The 21444-nt window shown below is 35.6% G+C and overlaps 1 protein-coding gene across 2 annotated transcripts in view; it reads right to left on the bottom strand.

Moving 5' to 3' along the window:
- Positions 1-68: 68 nt before the first annotated feature.
- The window catches only part of SOS2 (SOS Ras/Rho guanine nucleotide exchange factor 2), a 99361-nt gene continuing 77985 nt past the window's right edge, over positions 69-21444 (bottom strand). Inside the window, exons 17-23 of one of the 2 annotated variants that reach the window (XM_030854909.3) lie at positions 17500-17617; positions 16375-16547; positions 13117-13233; positions 11597-11858; positions 11022-11063; positions 2786-2895; positions 69-1777 (exon numbers count right to left, since the gene is read on the bottom strand). In XM_030854909.3, coding sequence (XP_030710769.1) covers positions 1268-1777; positions 2786-2895; positions 11022-11063; positions 11597-11858; positions 13117-13233; positions 16375-16547; positions 17500-17617 — 1332 coding nt within the window. In that variant the 3' untranslated portion in view covers positions 69-1267. The remainder of the gene's footprint in view (positions 1778-2785; positions 2896-11021; positions 11064-11596; positions 11859-13116; positions 13234-16374; positions 16548-17499; positions 17618-21444) is intronic. The other variant, XM_030854910.3, reaches the window with a different exon arrangement.

Raw genomic sequence — 21444 nt, forward strand, 5'->3', positions numbered from 1 at the left:
TTACTTCTACAGAACTCAACAATCTTACCCCCTTGTTCCTTATAATGAAAACACATATTTTAAACGTCTTTTAAAAATTAAGACTGGGGTGATTTATTAATCTTGTTAGGAACTCTGATACAAAGCACAGTAAAAGGCCACAGACCAGTAAATAAACAATGTGGCTTTGGGCTACTTTACAACTGCTGCTACGGCACTAAGAGGAAAACACGCTTTTTCATCACTTAGAACGAAGGAGTACAAATGGCAAATAAAAGTTTTAATCACGTCTCTGATTAAAAAGTTTAATAAAGCTTTAAGTGTCTGCTGGTTTAAATATTACCAATCTAAAAAAATACTTCAAAAATTTTTAGTTAACACGAGATTTATAGAGAAAGTTACTTGGTTTTGAAGGCAATGCAGTTGGTTCCTATGCCATAAGAAACTTATCCTCCAGCTTTATGAATTAGTAAAGTAGCAGACTGTATTATAGGCCTTGAGTCACATAAATTTATATAGGTTATTAGCATTATCTTTAAATGTACAATATAAACAAAACTGTACATGTATGGCATATTAACTTTGTTTTCCAAAATAATAGGCAACTCGTTAGCTAAAGACACCATAGTCTGCAAAAACAAAAAGGCACATCTGTATAAGATATATGCCCTTTTTTCCTCTATGATTGGGTTAGGTAGTCTGTTTACATTTCGACAAAACAATAAACAGTGCATTCTATTATTTTCGTTCTATTTTTCACTTTTGTCTTCAGCAGCAAATTCTGGCTTTTAAGATATGGCATTAAAGAGTTTAAGAACAGTGGGTGTTATTCACGATCTTCCTAAATGTAAAAACTAGAAGATGGTCAAAGAGGCTTAAAACTCAGTATCACCACGCACCCCCTATATGTGTATAAATTCACTGCCTTAAAAAGTCATCTGTTACTCAAATTTGAAAAATTCCACAAATGCACTATCCCCCTTCAGTGCAATCAATGTCACTTTAAACCATATTTTAGCAGAGTCTACAGTGCAAATATAAATTCTTTATACTGGCCTTTGGGCAGCACTGAGGATCCAAGACAAGGCAATGCTACTGATCACCTGAGGATAATGGTAAAGGACTTCTGTATTTTTATTTTTCCAATTTTTAAAAGCTTATTTGATCAGTAGCATTTTTGTAAGAGCATTATTTTTAAAAAGTACTAAAATACTATGCCTTTTTTGAATAAATTAAAAAAAAACTTTACAAATACCATTCCAGTGTCAATGACTACATATGGCTAGGGTCATTGAGGAGTTTCTGCATTTTCTAGCAAAGGCAGTCTATACAATGGGGGGTGCGAAAGCTCCCGTTTGTAAGTCTTTGGTGGCAGTTTTGGTAGGTGAGGGCTTGAATTCTGCCTTGGTGGAACAGGGGGAGCTTGAGGATGAGCAAGATTATTCTGACTAGAACTAAGCACGTAGCATCGACGTGGTACCCTTGGAGAGGGTGTGCTAGGAGGAGTGTTTGGAGAATTTGGACACGTACTAACGTCTCTGAACCAGTCTGGATCTCTGTGAAGATGTCCCAGTGGAGGTGGCTGAAGAGTAAACGGACAGTTTATAAAGTGTTCTGGAGGCCGAAGGGGAACTGGTGGAGGGGTATCGGGAAGAGGATCTCTCGGCGGCGGCGGTGGTGGACTATGCAGAGGCCCGTCAAATGCACCAGAAGGAGCAGGAACTCTGGGTTTTACCTTTGGAGGAGGAGGCTGTCTTGGCGGAATAGCAGGGGGGTCATCATCAGATTTCATAGTTCCCTCAAAAACAAAAAGATTAAATTATACCTCTGTTCTCCTGAAAAATCTGTAAGAAAAAGTTTTAAAAAGACTAAAGAATTCTTATGTGTTAAGTTAAATCCAGAGCCTCAAAACAGGTTAATCTGGTTTAATGATCAGATTTATGAGTAAATTACTCCCAGTTTCACTCAGGGCCCAGTTTAGTATTTTGATATATGAGATGTTTTAATTGAAATCTTATAAAGCCTCAGATTATCTTGCTTTATATATACAGTTTATAAATATATGGTTTTATTTATAATAATGGGCAAGTGAGTAAAAAGAATATATAGCTTTGTAAACATGAAAGGACACGAAAGGACAAGAGGACTTAATATCCAGCTTCTGCTTTTTGGCCATTTACTTCTACTATCCCTAGTGAAGCTCAGTGGTGGTTCTCAAAGTGTGATCCAGGGATCAGCAACATCAACACTAGTAGGGAACTCGTTAGAAATGCAAATTCGTGGGCTCCACCCCAGACCTACTGAATCAGAAACTCTGGCCATCTGGTTTTAACAAGCCTTCCAGGTGCTTCTGACGCAACCTAAAGTTTGAGAAGCACCAGCTGAAAGTTTGGAGAATGGTTTGAATACTACAGTTCTTTCCATCTCCACCAGAAATAAAAGTATTTCTGAGCATCTGTGAATCTGCCCAGCCTCTTTTTTTAGAAAAATTATTATGAGGATTAAACAATTATTTAAGGTATTTTTCTAAATAAAACAACCTAAATATTTAAAAGCCATAATGGGTGACCAAATTGTAACTGACAGACTCTTTATAAGAACAAGCACTATTTTGAAGATTCACAACTTTGAATAAGTTGAGGCAAACCTAAGTCCTGTGGACTACCTTGGAATTTGATTTTTTGTTTTTGTTTTTTGGCCACAAGGCGCAGCATGCAGGATCTATAGTTCCCTAACCAAGGATGGAACCTGTGCCCCTGCAGTGGAAGCCCGCAGCTAACCACTGGACCACCAGGGAATTCCTTACCTTGGAATTTGAAGCATCATGATCAAATTTTTTTCGAGGAGGAAGTGGAGGAGGAATCAGTGGCTCTTCACTTAGTTTATGTAAACTACCACACGAACTAAAGAAAGACTCTGGGGGTAAAAAAGATTAGTTTAACCACAAGTCACAATGCAATCATAAGACAAAACTTTACTTCAATCTGTGATCACCTCTGCTATGGTATCTGTCAGACTGTACTGTAGCTGACTGTTGGTTTAGCTATCCTCTCCATTAAGGTGTAAGCTTTCTGAGGGCAGTGTGTATTTATTTTCATATCCGTAGCATGTAACACAGTGGTAGTGCCTGGCACATACTAGGTACTACTGCTAAATGAAAATATACTATTCAATTAAGATTAATAAGGAGATTCTGCTCCCTGAAAAGCCTTTTGTTTGTATAAACTGTACTAACTTCCAGAGAAAGATCATCCATAAACAGAGACCATGCTTTTTTTTTCCCGAAGTGAACATTATTTTTACTTGTTATTTTAACATCATGTTAACTTACATAAACATGCAGTGTAGATGACTGGTTTTAGACAACAGTCAAAAATTAAATCCTTAGCTAATCAACAGTATTCTCAGTGTAAAATACCATGCATTTTCTGAAGCAGCTATTATTGGATACATTTCCACACAAGTAATAAAACCTCCATATAGGAGACCATAGGGTAGGGTTGTATCGTAGGACTCTTCTATTTGCAAGTCTTTCATTGATAATGGAAACATTACACAACTGCATTAAAGGAAATTTACAAAATAATAAAGTATTAGAGGAAAAATTACCCCAAACATGCCAACCAGACATAGAATAAGAACGATTTTCACGTTCACTTCTTTTGTCTTTTTCATATGGTTAAAAAAATACCTGTAATTATGGACCAACTCCCTATTTTAATATCTCCACACACAGTTGGTGTAAAGATAGTGATCATAGCTTGTTTATCATTATACTGAGATTGGGTTTATAGGAGCTAGTTGGGAAAGAAGTTGGTGAGTTTAATTTTAAACACACTGAATTTGTGTGAACTGCTTATGGGACATCCAAGTAAAGATGTCACTCATTACTCCATGTCAAAAATTGCTGTCCTGATCACGTGATTCTGCAGTCAGCTCAGAGTATCTTGATGGCTCACCGTGCCAGTAGCAGAAACAAAAAGTATGCCTATGGGGTGTTGGCAGATGGTGTGAGGAGGTTAGGTAGGGCTGTGAATATGTTCCTTTTGCTTGCCCAGCAAACTTTGCCCTGTCTTTGTCTCTTGGTGATGATGAATCCATCCCATATGGTTCAGTCAGCCAATTCTGCCCAGGGCACCCCAATTCCAGTCAAGAAGTAGACAACGGACTCACTTTCTTAACTTGATCAGATTTTTATCTGCCTCTCTTTTACGCATACAGCTGTGTGCTTCAGTGAAAGCTGATCTTACCCCTTAGCTCCACAGGTGGGGCCTGATTAGACCATTCCCTCAGCCAGAGTAACTGGTTGTCGACACATGAACTAATTCAGACTACTGAAATTTGAAAGGAGGTTTGCAAGAGGCTACTGAAAAGGAAGTTCCTTGCTCTTTTGGAAAAGCAGTCTGTCAGTCTTTCTCTGTACCTCTCTTTCTCACTTGACTGAACAAGGAAGCACATAACCAATACTCCTGCCACCACTCTCATGACCTTGAGGAAAAACAGCCTCAGATAAAGCTGATAATCTGGACAAAACAACCAAGAGTCAAAAAGAAATCTGGTCCTTAATAACATCATTAAAGTTATCATTAATAACTGAATCAACCAGTCTTAAAGCAGCCTTCCTCCAGACTTCCAGCTATCTGAGTCAGAATGCTTTCTTACTGCTTAAGGCAAACTTAGTTGAGTCTTCTCTTCCTTACAGAAACACACACGCTCATGGAAGCAGAAAACACCTTAATGATAATGGGATAGCTGTGAAAGTTTCTGAGTCTGACTCTACAGTCAGCCCACTTAACCACTTAAATGCAGAATGTTTCTCCATAGGAGGCATTCAGTAACCCTTGTTGAAGTGTGAAGTTCAACTTCCATTTTATTTTCTATTAAGAGCACTTCTCCACAAGATTATACAGGTTTTGTGAGCATTTTAAATAACCTTAGTATTCCAAACCAGTGAATGTAGGATAATTTACTTAACAATTTCTGTAATGTTAGCTAGCTACGTAAGTTACTTCCAATTTTTTATCATTCACTTGTCCATCCACTCAACAAGTATTTATTGTGCATCTGCTATAGTGCCAGCACTCTTCTAGGCACTAGTGATACAGCAGTGAACAGGAAGCAAAAATTCATGTCCTTCTGGAGCTTATGTTCTAGGATGATAAGAGAGAATAAACATGATAATTAAGTAAAATGGCTATAAGTTAAAAGAAGAAATATTAGGTAGGGAAGGGGGAGCAATTTAAAAGAGGGTGATCAGGGAAGGCCTCACTCAGGTAACACCAAGCAAAAGCCTGAAGGAGGCAAGGGAGCATGCCATGAGGCCAGAAGGGTGAAGAGCACTCTAAGCGAAGGGAAGAGCAAGAGCAGAAGTCCTGATGTGGGAATTTGTCCATTTTGTTCAGGAGGCACAGTAGCTGGAGCAGAGTAAACAATAGAAGAGAAGAGTAGCTGATGAAGTCTGATAGATCAAAGAAGGCCAAACTGCATAGGACCTTATGGGTCCTTTTGAAGGAGCTTTGGCTGTTACTCTAAGATGGAAAGCCACTGGCTTTAAGTACAGGTGAGAAGAGTCTAACCTACATGCTAAAAGGACCTAGTTGCTGTATTGAAAACAGACTAAAGTGTGGAAGGTGGGAAGTTAGGATGCTACTATAATAAACCAGGTAAGTGATGGTGGTCGCTTGGACCAAGGTGGCAGCAGTAAAGAAATGGTTAGATCCTGGATATATTTTGAAATTAAATAAGACCTGTTGACGGATCACATTTGGGGTATGAGAAAAAGAAAGAAGTAATGATAACTAATATTTTCAGCCTCAGCAATTAGACAAATGTGGTTATAACTGAGAAGAGGCGGCAATGGGAAGAACAACTTTAGAGGAGATGATATCCAAATAGAGACGTCAAACAGGTCACTGAATACATGAGCCTAAAGGTCAAGAGACAGGTTCTGGGCAGAGAAAAAAAATTGGGGAATTATCATCATATAGATGATATAACAGTGAACGAGACACCAAGTGAGTGAGAAGAAAAGAGATTCAGAGACTTAGGGCCTTCCAATGTTAATAGGTTGGGAAAATGAAGAGAAACCAGCAAGAGAGACTAAGGAGCTAAAAGTAAAGTAGAAAAACCACAGAAGCAGGATGAACAATGTGATCTTCATGTACGTGATTTCTTCACAAAAATTTTTTGGTATTCGGTATTAATGAAGGCAGAGACTTTGTCTTTCTAGTTTGCTGTTGAATCCTTAGTACTTGGCAGAGTAGCTGGTACCAAGTACTCAATTCTCTACTGAATGAATAACCAAAGGGTGTGAACATTTTTTTGGTTTGATACGTTGTTTTCAGATTTCTTTCCAAAAGGATCATACTAATATATCAATTTACAAGGGATAAGTAATATATGAGTATCTTTCAACATAGGCTTGCTCATATTTTGATGTAAACTGTCTATTCATGCCCATTGTTAATGCAGTCTTGCTGTTTTTCCCATTTTATGTGAGCACTTTTCATACTTTTCTTTCAGGATTTTAAGATGTTCAGAATTTTATGCAGTTATTCTCAATATTTTCTATTAAAATTCAAAACATGATTTTCTTTATCATATGGAAAATGTATTTTACTACCACCCAGAATAATGTCTAGAATTCCTGGTTCTCAAATGGCACACTGTTATGGGTTGAATTGTGTCCCCCCCACAGAAGTTATGTTGAAGCCCTAACCCCAGCACCTATGAATGTGACCGTATTTGTAAATATAGTCTTTACAGATATGTAATCAAGTTAGGATGAAAGTGAGCCTGAATTCTGTATGACTGGTGTCTTTATAAAAACAGGAGATGAGGGCTTCCCTGGTGGCGCAGTGGCTGGGAGTCCGCCTGCCGGTGCAGGGGACGCGGGTTCATGCCCCAGTCCGGGAGGGTCCCGTGTGCCGTGGAGCGGCTGGGCCCGTGGGCCGTGACCGCTGGCCTGCGTGTCCGGAGCCTGTGCTCCGCAGCGGGAGAGGCCGCAGCGGTGAGAGGCCCACGTACCGCAAAAAAAAAAAACCAGGAGATGAGAAAATGAGATACAAGGAGAAGATGGCCATGTGACAACAGAGGCAGAGATTAAAGTGATGTATCTACCAACCAAAGGATGCCAAGGATTGCCAGCAAATGCCAGAAGAGGTAAGGAAAGATTCTCCTGTACAGGTTTCAGAGGGAGCACAGCCCTGCCACCTTGATTTTCAGACTTCTAGCCTCCAGAACTGGACCTTAAGCCACTCAGTTTGTGGCACTTTGTTACAGAAGCACTAGAAACTAATATATGTAGTAAATACATTTCCACTGCTGAACAACCAGGAAAATAAGAAACATGCACAAACTCCAATGAAGCCAGGAAACATCTGGATCCTGAAGCTTCAATGCATCAAGGTGGACTACAATGTACATGAAGGAGACAAATGGAGGAAGATGAAACCCAAATGTCTATAGTGAGTGGGACTGACAAACAGCAGCAAATTTGCCCCCAGAGAACCAAAGGAGGGATCAGGAATTAAAGGCACTTGGTATAATGGAAGGCATGGACGTCAAAATAGAAGATATGATTACGTCTATACAAGGGCCAGTGAGAACCCCCAAATCCTATTCTCCACTTAGTGAGGCCAGGCAATTACCACATTCCCACCACTGCAGGAGACTGAGGGTTTTTATTCTCTGGAGAATCTAAACTTCAGATTTGCGAACACTAGTCTGTGCTGAAAACACAGATTTTCATACTAAATGCAGAGATCTCCCAGGCAGAAGATTCAAAGATCTTTCTTTGGAGAAACTAAACACTCTTAGAGAAAATGCCTCATAGATTCTGAAATTTGGGGACTTCCTAAGCAAAAAAAAATTCTCATCACTCTATCAGTCTAACAGTGAAACCTACAAGGCAACAAGCTTTGCCCATGGATATCGCACTTCCTATCAGTTTATATTGCCTCACTCTAAAATATGAACAGAAAGCTAAGGATCCCAGACAAGAAAGAAAAACCTCCAATATGAAAGACCACAACTAACAGAAGAAACTCAGAAAAGAAACCATACCAGAAACAAAATTAATTTTTTTCAAAAATTGAATAGTGAAACCAGACTAGGATGATATAAAAATGTCATGATCAGAGGGAATTTAGAATGAATTCTTAGAAATTCAAAATCATGATAGATGAAAAAAAAATAGAAAAGCTGGGCAATAAAGTAAGGAACTCTCCCAGAAAACAGAACACATAAAGAGATGGACAAGAGGAGATAAAAGAAAATCAGAGGATGAATCTAGGATGTACAATATGGAAAAGAAGCTCCAAAAAGGGACTCAGAGAACATGGCAGGGAAGAAATTATTGAAAAAATGATACAAGGAACACTTTCTAGAAATCAAATACATGAATCTCTAAATTTAAAGGGCTCATTACAGACAGCAAAATGAAAGAAGAAAAAAAGACCCACATCAAAGCAGATCATTGTGAATGTATAGATCATTAGGAATAAACAGAAGATCCTAAAAGTTTCTTGAATTTAATGTGGCAGAGACTGCTAATTGTCCCCCAGTGCACCTGTCCCTTTCTTCCTTTTAGTAATTCCATGAATTTTAGCAAGACAAAAGGCTGTTTAGTTACAGACAACATTTCTTAGCCTCCCTTGCATCTGTGTCAATGTGACTAAGTTTCGGCCAATGGGATGAGAGCAGGAGTGATACCTGCAACTCCCAGATCACTTTTTGTAACAAAGCTCCTTGCCCTCCATGTTCCTGCTGGCAGAAAAATGGTAACAACTCAAATCAGTTGCTCAAGACTCAAGAGATGGAAGCCAAATTTTGAGAATCCTGAATTGCCCTGCTAGCCTGAAAACCTTATAGAGAGGAGTTGTTTACTTGCTCTGGCTATTTTGAGAAGTAAACTTCTATTTCATGTAGGACACTGTATTTTTGGGTCTCTTTGCTACAGCAAGTAAACTCCAGTTTTCAAAAAAATAATTAAGAATGTAGCATCACTGGGCTTCCCTCATGGCACAGTGGTTGGGAGTCCGCCTGCCGATGCAGGGGACACGGGTTTGTGCCCCGGCCCGGGAGGATCCCACGTGCTGCAGAGTGGCTGGGCCCGTGAGCCATGGCCGCTGGGCCTGCGTGTCCGGGGCCTGTGCTCCACAACGGGGGAGGCCACGGCGGTGAGAGGCCCATGTACCGCAAAAAAAAAAAAAAAAAGAATGTAGCATCACTGTCAGAAGGATTTTTGTCTATTTTGTTCAGTGCCACTTTCTCACACCTACAACAGTACCTGCATATAACAGGCATTTAAAAATTATGCGTGAATGATATTAGACTTCTAAACAGCAAGTATGAAAGCTAGAAGACAGTGGGAAACTGTCTTCAAGATTCTGACTGAAAATGATTTAAAATTCCATACCCAGCCAAACTTTTTTTTGGCTGCACCATGAAGCTTGTGGGATCTTAGTTCCCCGACCAGGGATTGAACCCGGGGCCTTGGCAGTGAAAGCGTGGAGTGGACTGCTGGGGAATTCCCCCAGCCAAACTATTAACAACTAAATATATAAATACATTTTCAGAAATGCAAGAACTTAAAAATTTATATCCTATGTATCCTTTCTCAGGTAGCTACTAAAGATGTACCCCTACCAAAATAAGGAACCATATCAAGAAAGAAGACAAGGAATCCAAAAAACAAGAATCCAACACAAGAGAGATGAAGGGAATTTCTAGTATGACAACAAAAGAAAGTTCTAGGATTTCAGCTGGGTCAGAGGCCAAGACAGCAACCAGTCCCAACTGGAGCAGGACAAAAGAGCATCAGGAAGGAAGTTTCCAAGTTAAAAAGCACACACACAAAAAACCCCCAAAACAAAAAATCCTAGATAACTTCCCTAACTGGTCTGACTTTAAGGAAAACTGTGCTGTAAAAGGGTGTGGGAAGATGTAGCAACAGATGTTTAAAAACTAACAAACAAAAAAAAAATCCTAAACATTAATGAAGCTATTATTAACTTTAGGAAACAGAGCTGTACAAGAAAGGAAGCATGATCAGAGTATACACTCCTTGACTTGGCAGTGAATAATATTTTCCCCAAATGCGCTAAGTATATTAGGTAAAGGGTGAAATCTTCATCTACCATAATAGGAAATCAGTAAACACTGTCTAAAATGAATGATTCAAGAGAGAGAAAAATATAAAAACATCATTTAAAAATGTGGAAGAATCACTGGAAAACAAGGGGTGGGGAGCCATCGGGTAGAACTGTTGTTAATTTCATCTTGTGTTTTTAAGCACTATTTACCTTTTAAAACTCTATGCATATATCACCTTGATAAAAATTTAAAAATTAAAATAAAGTACAGAATTGAACATTTAAAAGAAAAACTTTACTTTTCTCACAAGACAGAAACTCTCTTGCTACTATCTAAATGATTCACATTTTACTATGATAGAAGCAGAAGTCCTCTAGATTATCTTGGGAGAATTATTCCTGAAGCTGCTGTGTCCCTTTGGGTTATTTTGTTTTAAACAAATGACCATAGAAAGAAAGGTGACAGTATTTTACTTAAAATGCTGCTTTAACTAAAAAAAGCTCATGAGAAGAAATAAGTGATCAAGGTTGGCCTGGGAACCTGATAAACATTTAGTATTATTCCTATAGGAAATGAATTGGAAGGAGTGGGGAAGAGGAGAGGCAACTGATATGAAATCACTGCTCATCCTGTGCCAAGTAATGTGCTAGCTGCTTCTAAATAGTTATCTCATCTGACCCTTAACAAACTGGATATGCTAAGTAATTTGTTCAATGTCATACAGCCCCTAGAACACAGATAGGTTGTAAAATGATGAAAATAAACTGTAGTAAAGTATAAATAGTACCCAGTTGAAAGAAAATAATTTGATTTATTTATAAGAATTTCATTCATTTCTTAAAATTTTGAAATGTTGCTAAAACCCAAACTATTCATATACAAATTTTATCAATTCAATTATTATCTTTATAGTCATTTCATTAGAATCGACTCAAATTCTTACTTACTTGCATGAGGCAAGAGGACTGGAGCAAAGATGCTATTGCTTCCTATCGGAATGAGAAAAATCAATTTGAAAAGGAAGGTAATATGTACGGTTATATTTTTAAAATATGTTTGCATAAAGTAACATATGTAATAACACACACAGAGTTCAGAATTTTATCATCCTCTTTGGCCATGTTAGTTTTTAAAGAATGAACCTGGTATTCTTTGTACCTGGAATGTTTTTCCTTTCTTAGCATAAGTAGTTCCCTCTCAGTCTCTTTTCAAATTTCCTTCACAAAACTTATCTGCTTTGTTTTCTTTTTCATTGTCTACTGCTCCCCTTTAGAGTAGCATTGGGGGTCAAAAGGTTCTAAATAAATCTTTGTTGAATGAATAAATTAGAAAATAATATGCATAAACAATGCACAAATAATGCTTTACTCCCATGTTAATCACTATTTTCACATATAGATGTCACTTTTCACACTAATATAGTTTGCAAAGGATTCTACAGTTTCCTAATTAAAATGATGAAAAGAATTAACTGAAACACAAGATTCCTTTTTTTGCCAAATAGTTTACATCAAATACATACCACAGGAACTGTTGAGATCCATATCTAAAAACACACTGAGGTCTGAAGAAGCAGACACTGGTGGAGTAGATGGTGTATTTGGAGAGGTTGGTGCTGACACTGTTGATTCAAGCTCTGTTTCAGCAATCCGACTAAAGCTTATTTTACATGGTTCTCTTTCTAATGGTGTTGGATGACCTCGTAAAGTACCTGAGGTAGAGCCATGTCGGCCTGTATTAGGCCTTATTCCAGGAGATTTTAAAGAGAAAGTTGATTTCCTAGGCTAGGAAAAGCAAATATAATTATGATTACAAACTCGCATGTACTTTATTATGACTTAGTATTACCTTATTAATTCTTAGCATACAGTTAAGAGAGTACAATAAATACCAGTCTGCAAGGACAGTCTGTAACATTCCAGTGGAACGCTTTGGGATTTGACTGGCTTAATTTTAACACTGACTCGAATACTGTATAAGTAAACCTCTTTTCATACTACAGAAATAAAATACTGCGAAATCTGTGTGAAAACAACTGTTTGCTCCCCAAACACTTGAGCCTAAACTTCTCCAAATTACTGATATCAATTTCACAAATATTCACCGTAGACATAATATATGCAACATATTATGCTAGGTGCTTTAGGAAAAAAAGACCGTTTTTTTCCCCCTCCCTAATAATAAATGACCAACCTCCACAATGATACTTTTCAGTCTTTGGAAAAAATTGCTATCATTATCTCCCACCTTCAACCTCTACTCCCTTTTAAAACCTCTCCCAGTGGTAACCTAATGAAAAAACATGAACTCAGATTCAGGTAACTTGAGTTAAAACCTCAAGTGTGCCCATATCTAGCTATGTAAGCCTTGAAAAAGTTATTTAACTCCTTTGAGCCTCAGTTTTCATGTCTGTAAAATGAGAGTAAGATCAATATCATACAATTGTTGTGGAGATGAGGTAACATGAAACTACCTGGCTCGAAGTTGGTGTATCACAAATGTTTTTACTTCCTTCCACACCTTGCTTCACTTTCAGCTACTTAGAATTGGTCTTCTACTACTTCTGTTGTCACTGCGAACCCCAGGAATAAAAGGAACTACTGTATAGCAGCAAATTTTAGCGAGAGAGGTGGGTTCCAGTGGTAACTACGGACAATGGTGCTCTTACGGCAGGAGCGAGGGTCACGTCAGAAGAACTGATATCTCTCCTTACTCCTTCCCAGGTCTTTTCATTTCCTGTTCCACTAGCTACCTGCCATTTAGGTTCTCACTTTCTCACAGCTTTTCCCCTTATACTAAGAAGGATCAAAAATGGACAGATAAACAAGTGGTACTAAGATAAAGGATGAACCAGATTTTATCAAAATGCTAACTTTTCCCCCACAGTATATATAATTTTAGAAATAGTATAAACACTGTAAAACAAAACACTTAAAAACAGCTATTCAAGCAAAGTACAATTTTAATGGAAATAGTCTGTTGAACAACTAAAGACAGCATTGTTTTAAAAAACAAATTTTTCCAAAACTGTAATGGACTTACAAATCGAGGTGGCTGTTTGCAGTTCCGGGGTTCAATTTCTAGTGACTTGTTGAACAGATAATCTGTAAACTCTTTTTCAGAAGCATTTCCCATGGGGTTAAGGTTTTCAAAGAACCTCTGGAATTAAACAAATACCCATGAGTACATATTTTAGATTTTATTAAAACGTTTACTTCATCAGTTTAATACAAAAATATCATCAACAAATTAACAGATCCTAATGTCTGAAAAGTCCTCAAGAATTGCTGATTCCAATCTCTCTATTTTCGGATAAAAGTATAAAGTTTTTATGTAAGTTGTATATTCCAGTCTTAAAGTTCTTCTAAGAAGATGAACAGATTTTTCACTTATTACTATCTTAATGGCTCAGTATCCCTCAGTTAACATTCCTACTCATTATAACAACAAAATGATCATCAGTAATAAGCTGTCAAAAGTGATTAAAACAGAATTATAGTTATAATCCATGATGAAACTTTGATGATCAGAAAAAAAATAGAGATAAATTGGATTAAAGTCTATTCAAAAGTAATTTCAAGAACAATTATATAAACATATCTATGTTAGCCTCTAGCAAAGTAACTTTTTTGTCTTTACTAAAAAAATATTTTCCAAGCTTACATGTTGTTTTATAAATTAGTTTATTTATAAATATTTATTTATATACTAGTTTATAAAACAGACATATATTAAAATTTTGTTTTTCATCTTTATTGGAGTAATAGCTTTACAGTGTTGTGTTAGTTTCTGCTATACAACAAAGTGAATCAGCTATATGTATACATATATCCCCATATCCCCTCCCTCTTGAGCCTCCCTCCCACCCTCCCTATCCCACTCCTCTAGGTGGTCACAAAGCACTGTTCCCACTAACAGTGCAGGAGGGTTCCCTTTTCTCCACACCCTCTCCAGCATTTATTGCTTGTAGATTTTTTGGTGATGGCCATTATGACTGGTGTGAAGTGATACCTCATTGTGGTTTTGATTTGCGTTTTTCTAATCATTAGTGATGTTGAGCATCTTTTCATGTGTTTGTTAGCAATCTGTATGTCTTCTGTGGAGAAATATCTATTTAGGTCTTCTGCCCATTTTTGGATTGGGTTGTTTGTTTTTTTGATATTGAGCTGCATGAGCTGCTTATAAAATACAAGTTTTTAAGTAAAAAATTTAGATGATTTAACAAGGTACAAAAAGAAAAATAAACAGTAATCTCATCAACCAGAGATCTCACTGTTAACATTTTACTATTGGAATATCCTTCCAATGTTTTAACTCTGTGTGTGAATATATGTACATATACATATATTGTAATTTTTTTCCTGCAAAATTGGGATCACCACATAGCTATTTTTAGCCTTTTGAAAGTATTCAATTAAATTTTTCCTGTATGGTTTATTTACTTTAAATTATACAAACTTTAACTATATAATACTTCATCAGATGGATGTTCCAGAATTTATTTCACCAATTTCCATATAGGTAGTAACCCACATAGATGTTTTCTAATTCTTTGCTATTATAGTAATAATTATTGTTATTATCAACTCCTTGTGCATAAATTTTTCTGTGCATTTCTGATGACTTCCTTAGAAAAATTTCTTAGAAGCAAATTACTGGATTTAGCTTTATTTAATTTTGAAGTAGCTTAGAAGCATATATACAAATAAGTTCTGGGTTCTAGCTTTAGCAGTAGGCAAAATGAGCTTTAGAATTTCTAGTATAAAATTCTTCCATTTTTCAGGCGTTCTGCCAATTTCAAGAAAATGATATTACTCTCTTAACAATATTGAAACAATTTATTCTTATATTCAGGTTAGCTAAATTAAATCAAATGGACCAACAGTAATTTAAAGACTTTTATAAAGTTATAATTGTGATTTTCTCATCCTTTGCTCTATTTTTTTAAATACTATTTCGTTTGGTTAACTATGCTTTGAAAGTGATTAGCTACTTTATCTACTTTTTAAACTTACTTTGAGTCAATCTATAAAGAAAGCATTCTCTGCCCCTAATCCCCAAAAGAATGCTTTAAACAACAGTAGGATGTCTAGATCGTATCACAGAAACCTATTAGGAATTACTGAGATATGAATGCTAAAATTACTATTTTAATTATACCCAGCTACAATGTAACATTATTTCTGGGAGGAAATACAGTGTGAACTCTAATCTGGGCTTCAAGAACATTTCTTTTTTTTTTGGCTGCCCCACGCAGCTTGTGGGATCTTAGTTCCCCAACCCGGGATTGAACGCAGGCCCTCATCTGTGAGAACACAGAGTCTTAACCACTGGATCACCAGGGAATTCCCTCAAGAACATTTCTTTAGCCCTATGAAGCACCACATCACAGAGGGTTGGCTAAATAGTGAGAGAAGGGGATGAAATAGGTGACAATTTTCTTTAGAGCAAGTATCTGTCTATATTTTCATAATGGTGCATACTTCAGGTCATTTTTTCTTAGGACTTTAGGGTTCTTTGTTTTGAACTGGGAACAAAGAATAGTTACCATCTTACAATTTAGGAGAATGGGAATGATAGTGACCATATTCACTCAACATGCCCAGCCTGCAGACTACATCTGAAAGTGTAGCACAATTTTTAATGTGAAAGGTGAATTTATTCTGATAGTTATCATATGTTCTGAATTTCAAGTAAGTATAATACAATAAAACTCACTATAAACATAATACCATAATTTACTCTAATTTAGAAGATATTTCACATCTTATAGTACCACAGAATCAGTATTATGAACTATTGCTCAAAACAGAATACCAAGTGAGAAAATGTTTTAAAAAAATCATTTTTTACTATGCATATATACACACCACTCTCCCAACCCCTTCCCCTATTTAAATGCAATGTTCTTATAAAGGGATTAATTACCTAATGTTACATTGGCACATATAAAATATCTAAAATGTCTATCAATCAATGATAGTACTGGTAGTGGATTTTCTTTTTACTGTGTGGATATCAGAAAGTTTCTTTCATTCCACTTTGTCATTCATTTTTTGAAAGCGCTACTTAAACCAGCTGCACAAAGAAACAACGTCAAGACAAAGTGCCTAATAATATTAATAACTGCAGACTGTTAGTGCAGAATATCTACTATTCACCACTCCTATCTATTGATAAATTAACTCATATTATTTTCATAGCAAAATAAAGATCATAATGTATGGTTATGCCATATCTTAGAGAGGGCAGAGGATTTAACGTGTCCTCTTTTTAAAGAAAAGCAAAGAAAATATTTACCCTCATTTCTGGTTCTATCCGTAAACAGTAAGGTTGATTCTGATATTGCTGAATTTCTCCAGTAATTTCAGCTACTTTCCTCCTCTTACTGAAATTGATTAAATCTTTCCCTTTCTTTTTTAAAAAATCATTATTCCCTTCTTCAGTCTTCAGAATATTTGTTAAATATATTCCTAGTAAAAAAAAAAGTGTTTGAAGAAAAGTTTTAAAATTGGTTACTTAACCATTTGGGAAAACAATTGATCTAGTAAAGTCAAAAGACATCCTATAATACAGCAGTTCTTACTACTAAAATCTCTGATATATTTAATAATCAATCTTACATTAAGAATTTTTTTACATGGACGGAAACAATTTAAAATTGAAAGAAAACTAGGGTTTATAAAGAGCTTAATTTGCCATTTCTTAGTCTAATAGCCTAAAATAAAAGGGAGGATTCATTCACAAAGTCTAAATTGTAAGTGTTAAATCTATTCTAGCCATTTTAATATTTCCTATAAATCTTTAATGCCAATGATCTTAAATGATTACTGATCAATATATTAATTTTAAGCCAATTCTGGTTAATAAGACTACAAATTTATAAATTAATTCTGCCCTCCCAAAGCCTGTAAATTAGATAGAAAAGAATTATTCTTCAGTTTTGGACAGGAAGAAAATCTTCAGTTCCTCTTTCATGCATAATTACTGATTCATTTAAATCAGTGGTTGTCAGCTGGGGGCAATTTTGTCCCCCAGAGGATAGATATCTGGGAATGCCTGGAGACATTTTTGGTGCATGCTATGGTTTGAATGTTTGAATGTTCAACATTCATACATTGAAATCCTAATGCCCAGTGTGATAGAATGAGGAGGTTAGGCCTTTGAGAGGTGCCCTCATGAATGAGACTACTGGTCTTAGAGATCCCACAGAGCTCCTTACAACTCTACAAGGTAATTACTAGAATCTTCACTTTATAGATAGAGTTTACATACAGAGTTTAGGTTTTATTTATCAATATAGAAAGCTAATAAAAGCAAATATGCTCAGATATAAAATCAGGACAATCTGCTTCTAGAGGCTAGTCTCTTTTCACTATATAACAAACTCTCCCTCAAAATATAAATCCATTTTTAGTAACTTACCAAAAAAAGGCACACAAGGTGGATTGATTGACTTAAGTTTCAATAGATATTTTTTAAAATGATCTTGACTTAATTCCACAGCTTCATCCAAAATTTTCCTTTTTCTTTCCTGCAATGCCTTTAAAATATATAAACTGAGCATAATTTGCTTTTTTACAATTCAATCATATTTTATAGATGCAGAGCTTTCAATTTTAAAATTTTGCAAATATTTGAAAAACAATTTTTAAAATTAAGAGATGAGTACTATTTTTATCTGCACTTGCTGGAAATGATTTCTTATCTATAAATATAAAACTTTAAAACTTATTTTTTTCTAATATAAATTAGAGGATTAAACAATAAAAAAATCTTCCACAGGATATTATTAGTTATAATCCTGATTAGCCAGAGTTTCAAATTATAGCTGTTGGAGAAAAATATAATCCCATGGCATTCAAATACTTTTCCACTGAAAGATCTTTTGGGGCTAAGGGTAATAAGGTTTTGGTAAAGAGGAGAAGGCTGTGGGAGGGAGACAAGAACTGAACAAAAATGTAGTAAACCAAGTAAGCAGTCATTTATTTTATATTTCATTATTACATTTTTTAATTAAAAATGAATTATTTTATTTTAAACCTGATAGATACACACACACACAAATTGACAGCAAACATTATACTTGATGGAAAACGATTCAACTCATTTCCTTTTTTTTTTTTTTTAAGATTTTTTTTGATGTGGACCACCTTCAAAGTCTTTACCGAATTTGCTACAACACTGCTTCCGTTCCACGCCCCAGCCCTTTGGCTGTGAGGCATGCGGGACGCCAGCTCCCCAACCAGGGACCACTCACTCACCCCCCGCACACTGGAAGGCGAAGTCCCAACTACTGGACTGCCAGGGAAGTCCCTCAACTCATTTCCTTTAACTTAAGGAAAAAGCAAAGGTGACTGCATTGTAACTTTTATTCAGTACTATACAGAAGTCCTAAATAGAATGGACAAGAAAAATAAATAAAAGACTAGGGATTGAAATGAAAAACTGTCAGTATTCACAGAAGAAATGATTGTCTGTGAAGACATGAAATAAATCTACAAATAGAATGTTAATGAGAGAATGTAGCAATATTGCTGGATATAAAACCAACAGGCAAAAATCAACTGCATTTCTAGATATCATCAACAAAGAAAACAAGATTATTAAAATATTCTAATATAAATCTAACAAAACAGATGTGAGATCTTCATCAATAAAACCACAAACTGTATTAAATAAATAAATAAATGGAGAGATACACCACGTTCATAGTTGGGAAGATTCATTATTGTAAAAATGTCAGTTCTTCATAACTGATTTATAGAACCAGTATAATTCTTACCAAAACCCCAACCTTTAAAATAATTAAACTTAAAATGATTCTAAAATTTATATAATAGCAAGGGGTCAAGAGTAAGTCACTCTTGGGAATTTCCTGGCAGGCCAGTGGTTACAACTCGGCGCTTTCACTGCCAGGGCCCAGGTTCAATCCCTGGTCAGAGAACTAAAAAAAAAAAAAAGAGTAAGTCACTCTTGAAAAAGAATGATTGGTGGGGACTTGCCCTACTATACTGTATCAAGAACTAGTATAAAATTACAGTAATTTAAACATGTGGCACTAGCACAGTAATAATCAAATACATCAAAAGAACAGGATAGCGGGACCAAAAACAGGCCCACACATTTATGGATACTCAACTTACGATACAGCTGACACTACAGATCAACGGAGAAAGAATGGACTTTGAATAAATGTGTGAGATCAACTGGCTAGCCAAATGGAAATTAGATTCCATACTCAAAACTCATTTCCAGCTGGATTAAGGACTTAATGAGAAAGATAAAACATTAAGGTAACAGAGGAGGATCTATTATACAAGACACCAAAAAGCACAAATTAAGTAAATGTGACATTAAGAATTTTTGTTCATCAAAAGACATCATAAAAAATGGTGAAAATAGAAGCTTCAATCTGGAAAAAGATATTTACAACACACATAACTGACAAAGGATTAAAATCCAGTATATGAGAGAACTCATACAAATTCATTAGAAAAACTCAACCAAAAAAGTAAAAAATTTCCACAATACAAAGAGCCAATAAAACATCTTAAAAGAGGTTCAAACTCATTAGAAATTAGGGAATTATAAACCCACACCACAAGACTAGAAAAATAAAGAGAACTGACAATATCAAGTGTTAGCGAGAATGTGGAACAACCAGAACTCAAGCTTCTGGTGGGAGTATAAACTGGTACGATTAATACTTGAGAAAACAATTGGGCATTATCTATTTTATCTATTCTATCATCCAATAATTCTACTCCTAGGTATACAACTTAAGAGAAATTTGTGCATGTAAGCACCAGGATAGATGCAGAAAATGTTTATGGCAATATTACTGATAATAGTGCCACACTAGAAACAATCCAAATGACCATCAGCTAACTAACTAACAAATAAATAAATAAGCAAATAAAGAAATAAATTTTGGTAAAGTTATTTCTATAATATGTTACAGCTATAAAAAAAGAATGAACTATAGTTAAAAGAAACGATATGGATGAATTTTAGGAATATAATATGTTGAGTAAAAAAAGTCTTAGAAGAATTATATTCATATATAATTAAGAAACATGCAATATGAAACAACACTGTTTAGAGATACAAATAGTAAAACTATAGAAAAAAGCAAGAGAATGATAAGCACAAGATTCAGCATAGTAGCTGGCTCTGAAGGGGCAAGGAAGGAGATGGATTGGGAGGGGTTCTTAAACTGGAGGCCAGGTAAACAGGTATTCTTTGTATTTTTATTCTTTATACCATATACCTATTTTTATAAATATTGTTGAATATAAAGATTCAACACTTTAAGAAACTAAAGCTTAACGTCTCAAAATGAATACACTCCTTCAGAGTTTTCAAAATGAGAACTGAAATTATTAGTCCATTAGATAGATTATTTGGCAATATTTGACTATTAATATCTTTAATATAAATAAGTCCATACAAATCAATAACATGCAAACACCTAAACAGAAAAACACACACATGAAATCAGTCTAACCCTCCATTCCCCTCTAATCACAACCCATGGTAAGAACCGATGTGAAAAGAAGAGTATGTATCCTTCCACACTCTTCTCAATGCTTGTGCAGCTCACTTACACGTTTACAGTTTGTTCTGTTTTGTTCCATCAAAATGAAATCATATTAATTTTTCTAAAGATTTTTAAAATGGATTTTCCCCTAAATGTCACAACTATTCTTCCAAGACAATATACGCAGATTCTATTCACTTTTTTTCTGTAGCTAACCAATATTCTACGCCATAGGTATAGGATAACATACTCAATCATTCTCCTACTGATGGACACAGGTTGTTTCTAGTTTTCTGCGACTACAATTACTGCTGCAGAAACTAGATCTTTGTACCTTAACTTTATAGTCGACTGCTTTTATTTCTGGGTCCAAAAGTATCTGTATTTTAACATATACTGCCAGATTACTTTCTAGTAACATTGTAAAAGTTCACATTCCCAAAGGCAAATATATTTGCGTGGCTGAGTCTCTAACTTTTCTATACTTTCTATATCTTCTGAATTTTCAATGATAAACACTAAACATACACAATTTTATAATTTAAAAAAAACTAAGTTCTACAAAGCATTTTCTCCATGTTACTCTTTCTTTGACTATATACTACAGGCGATTAAAGTAATTTGTACATTTATATTTAAAATTATTTGTCATTTATTTGAAACAATCAATTTACCACTGAAAAAATCCATTTGGAACTTCATTACATTTAGGTAAGCATATTAAACAGTCACAAAATTCATATTCTTTTTTTTTTTTTTTTGCGGTACGCGGGCCTCTCACTGCCGCAGCCTCTCCTGTTGTGGAGCACAGGCTCCGGACATGCGGG

Source organism: Globicephala melas, chromosome 2 (genome assembly GCF_963455315.2).
Source record: "Globicephala melas chromosome 2, mGloMel1.2, whole genome shotgun sequence".
Lineage (NCBI taxonomy): Eukaryota > Metazoa > Chordata > Mammalia > Artiodactyla > Delphinidae > Globicephala > Globicephala melas.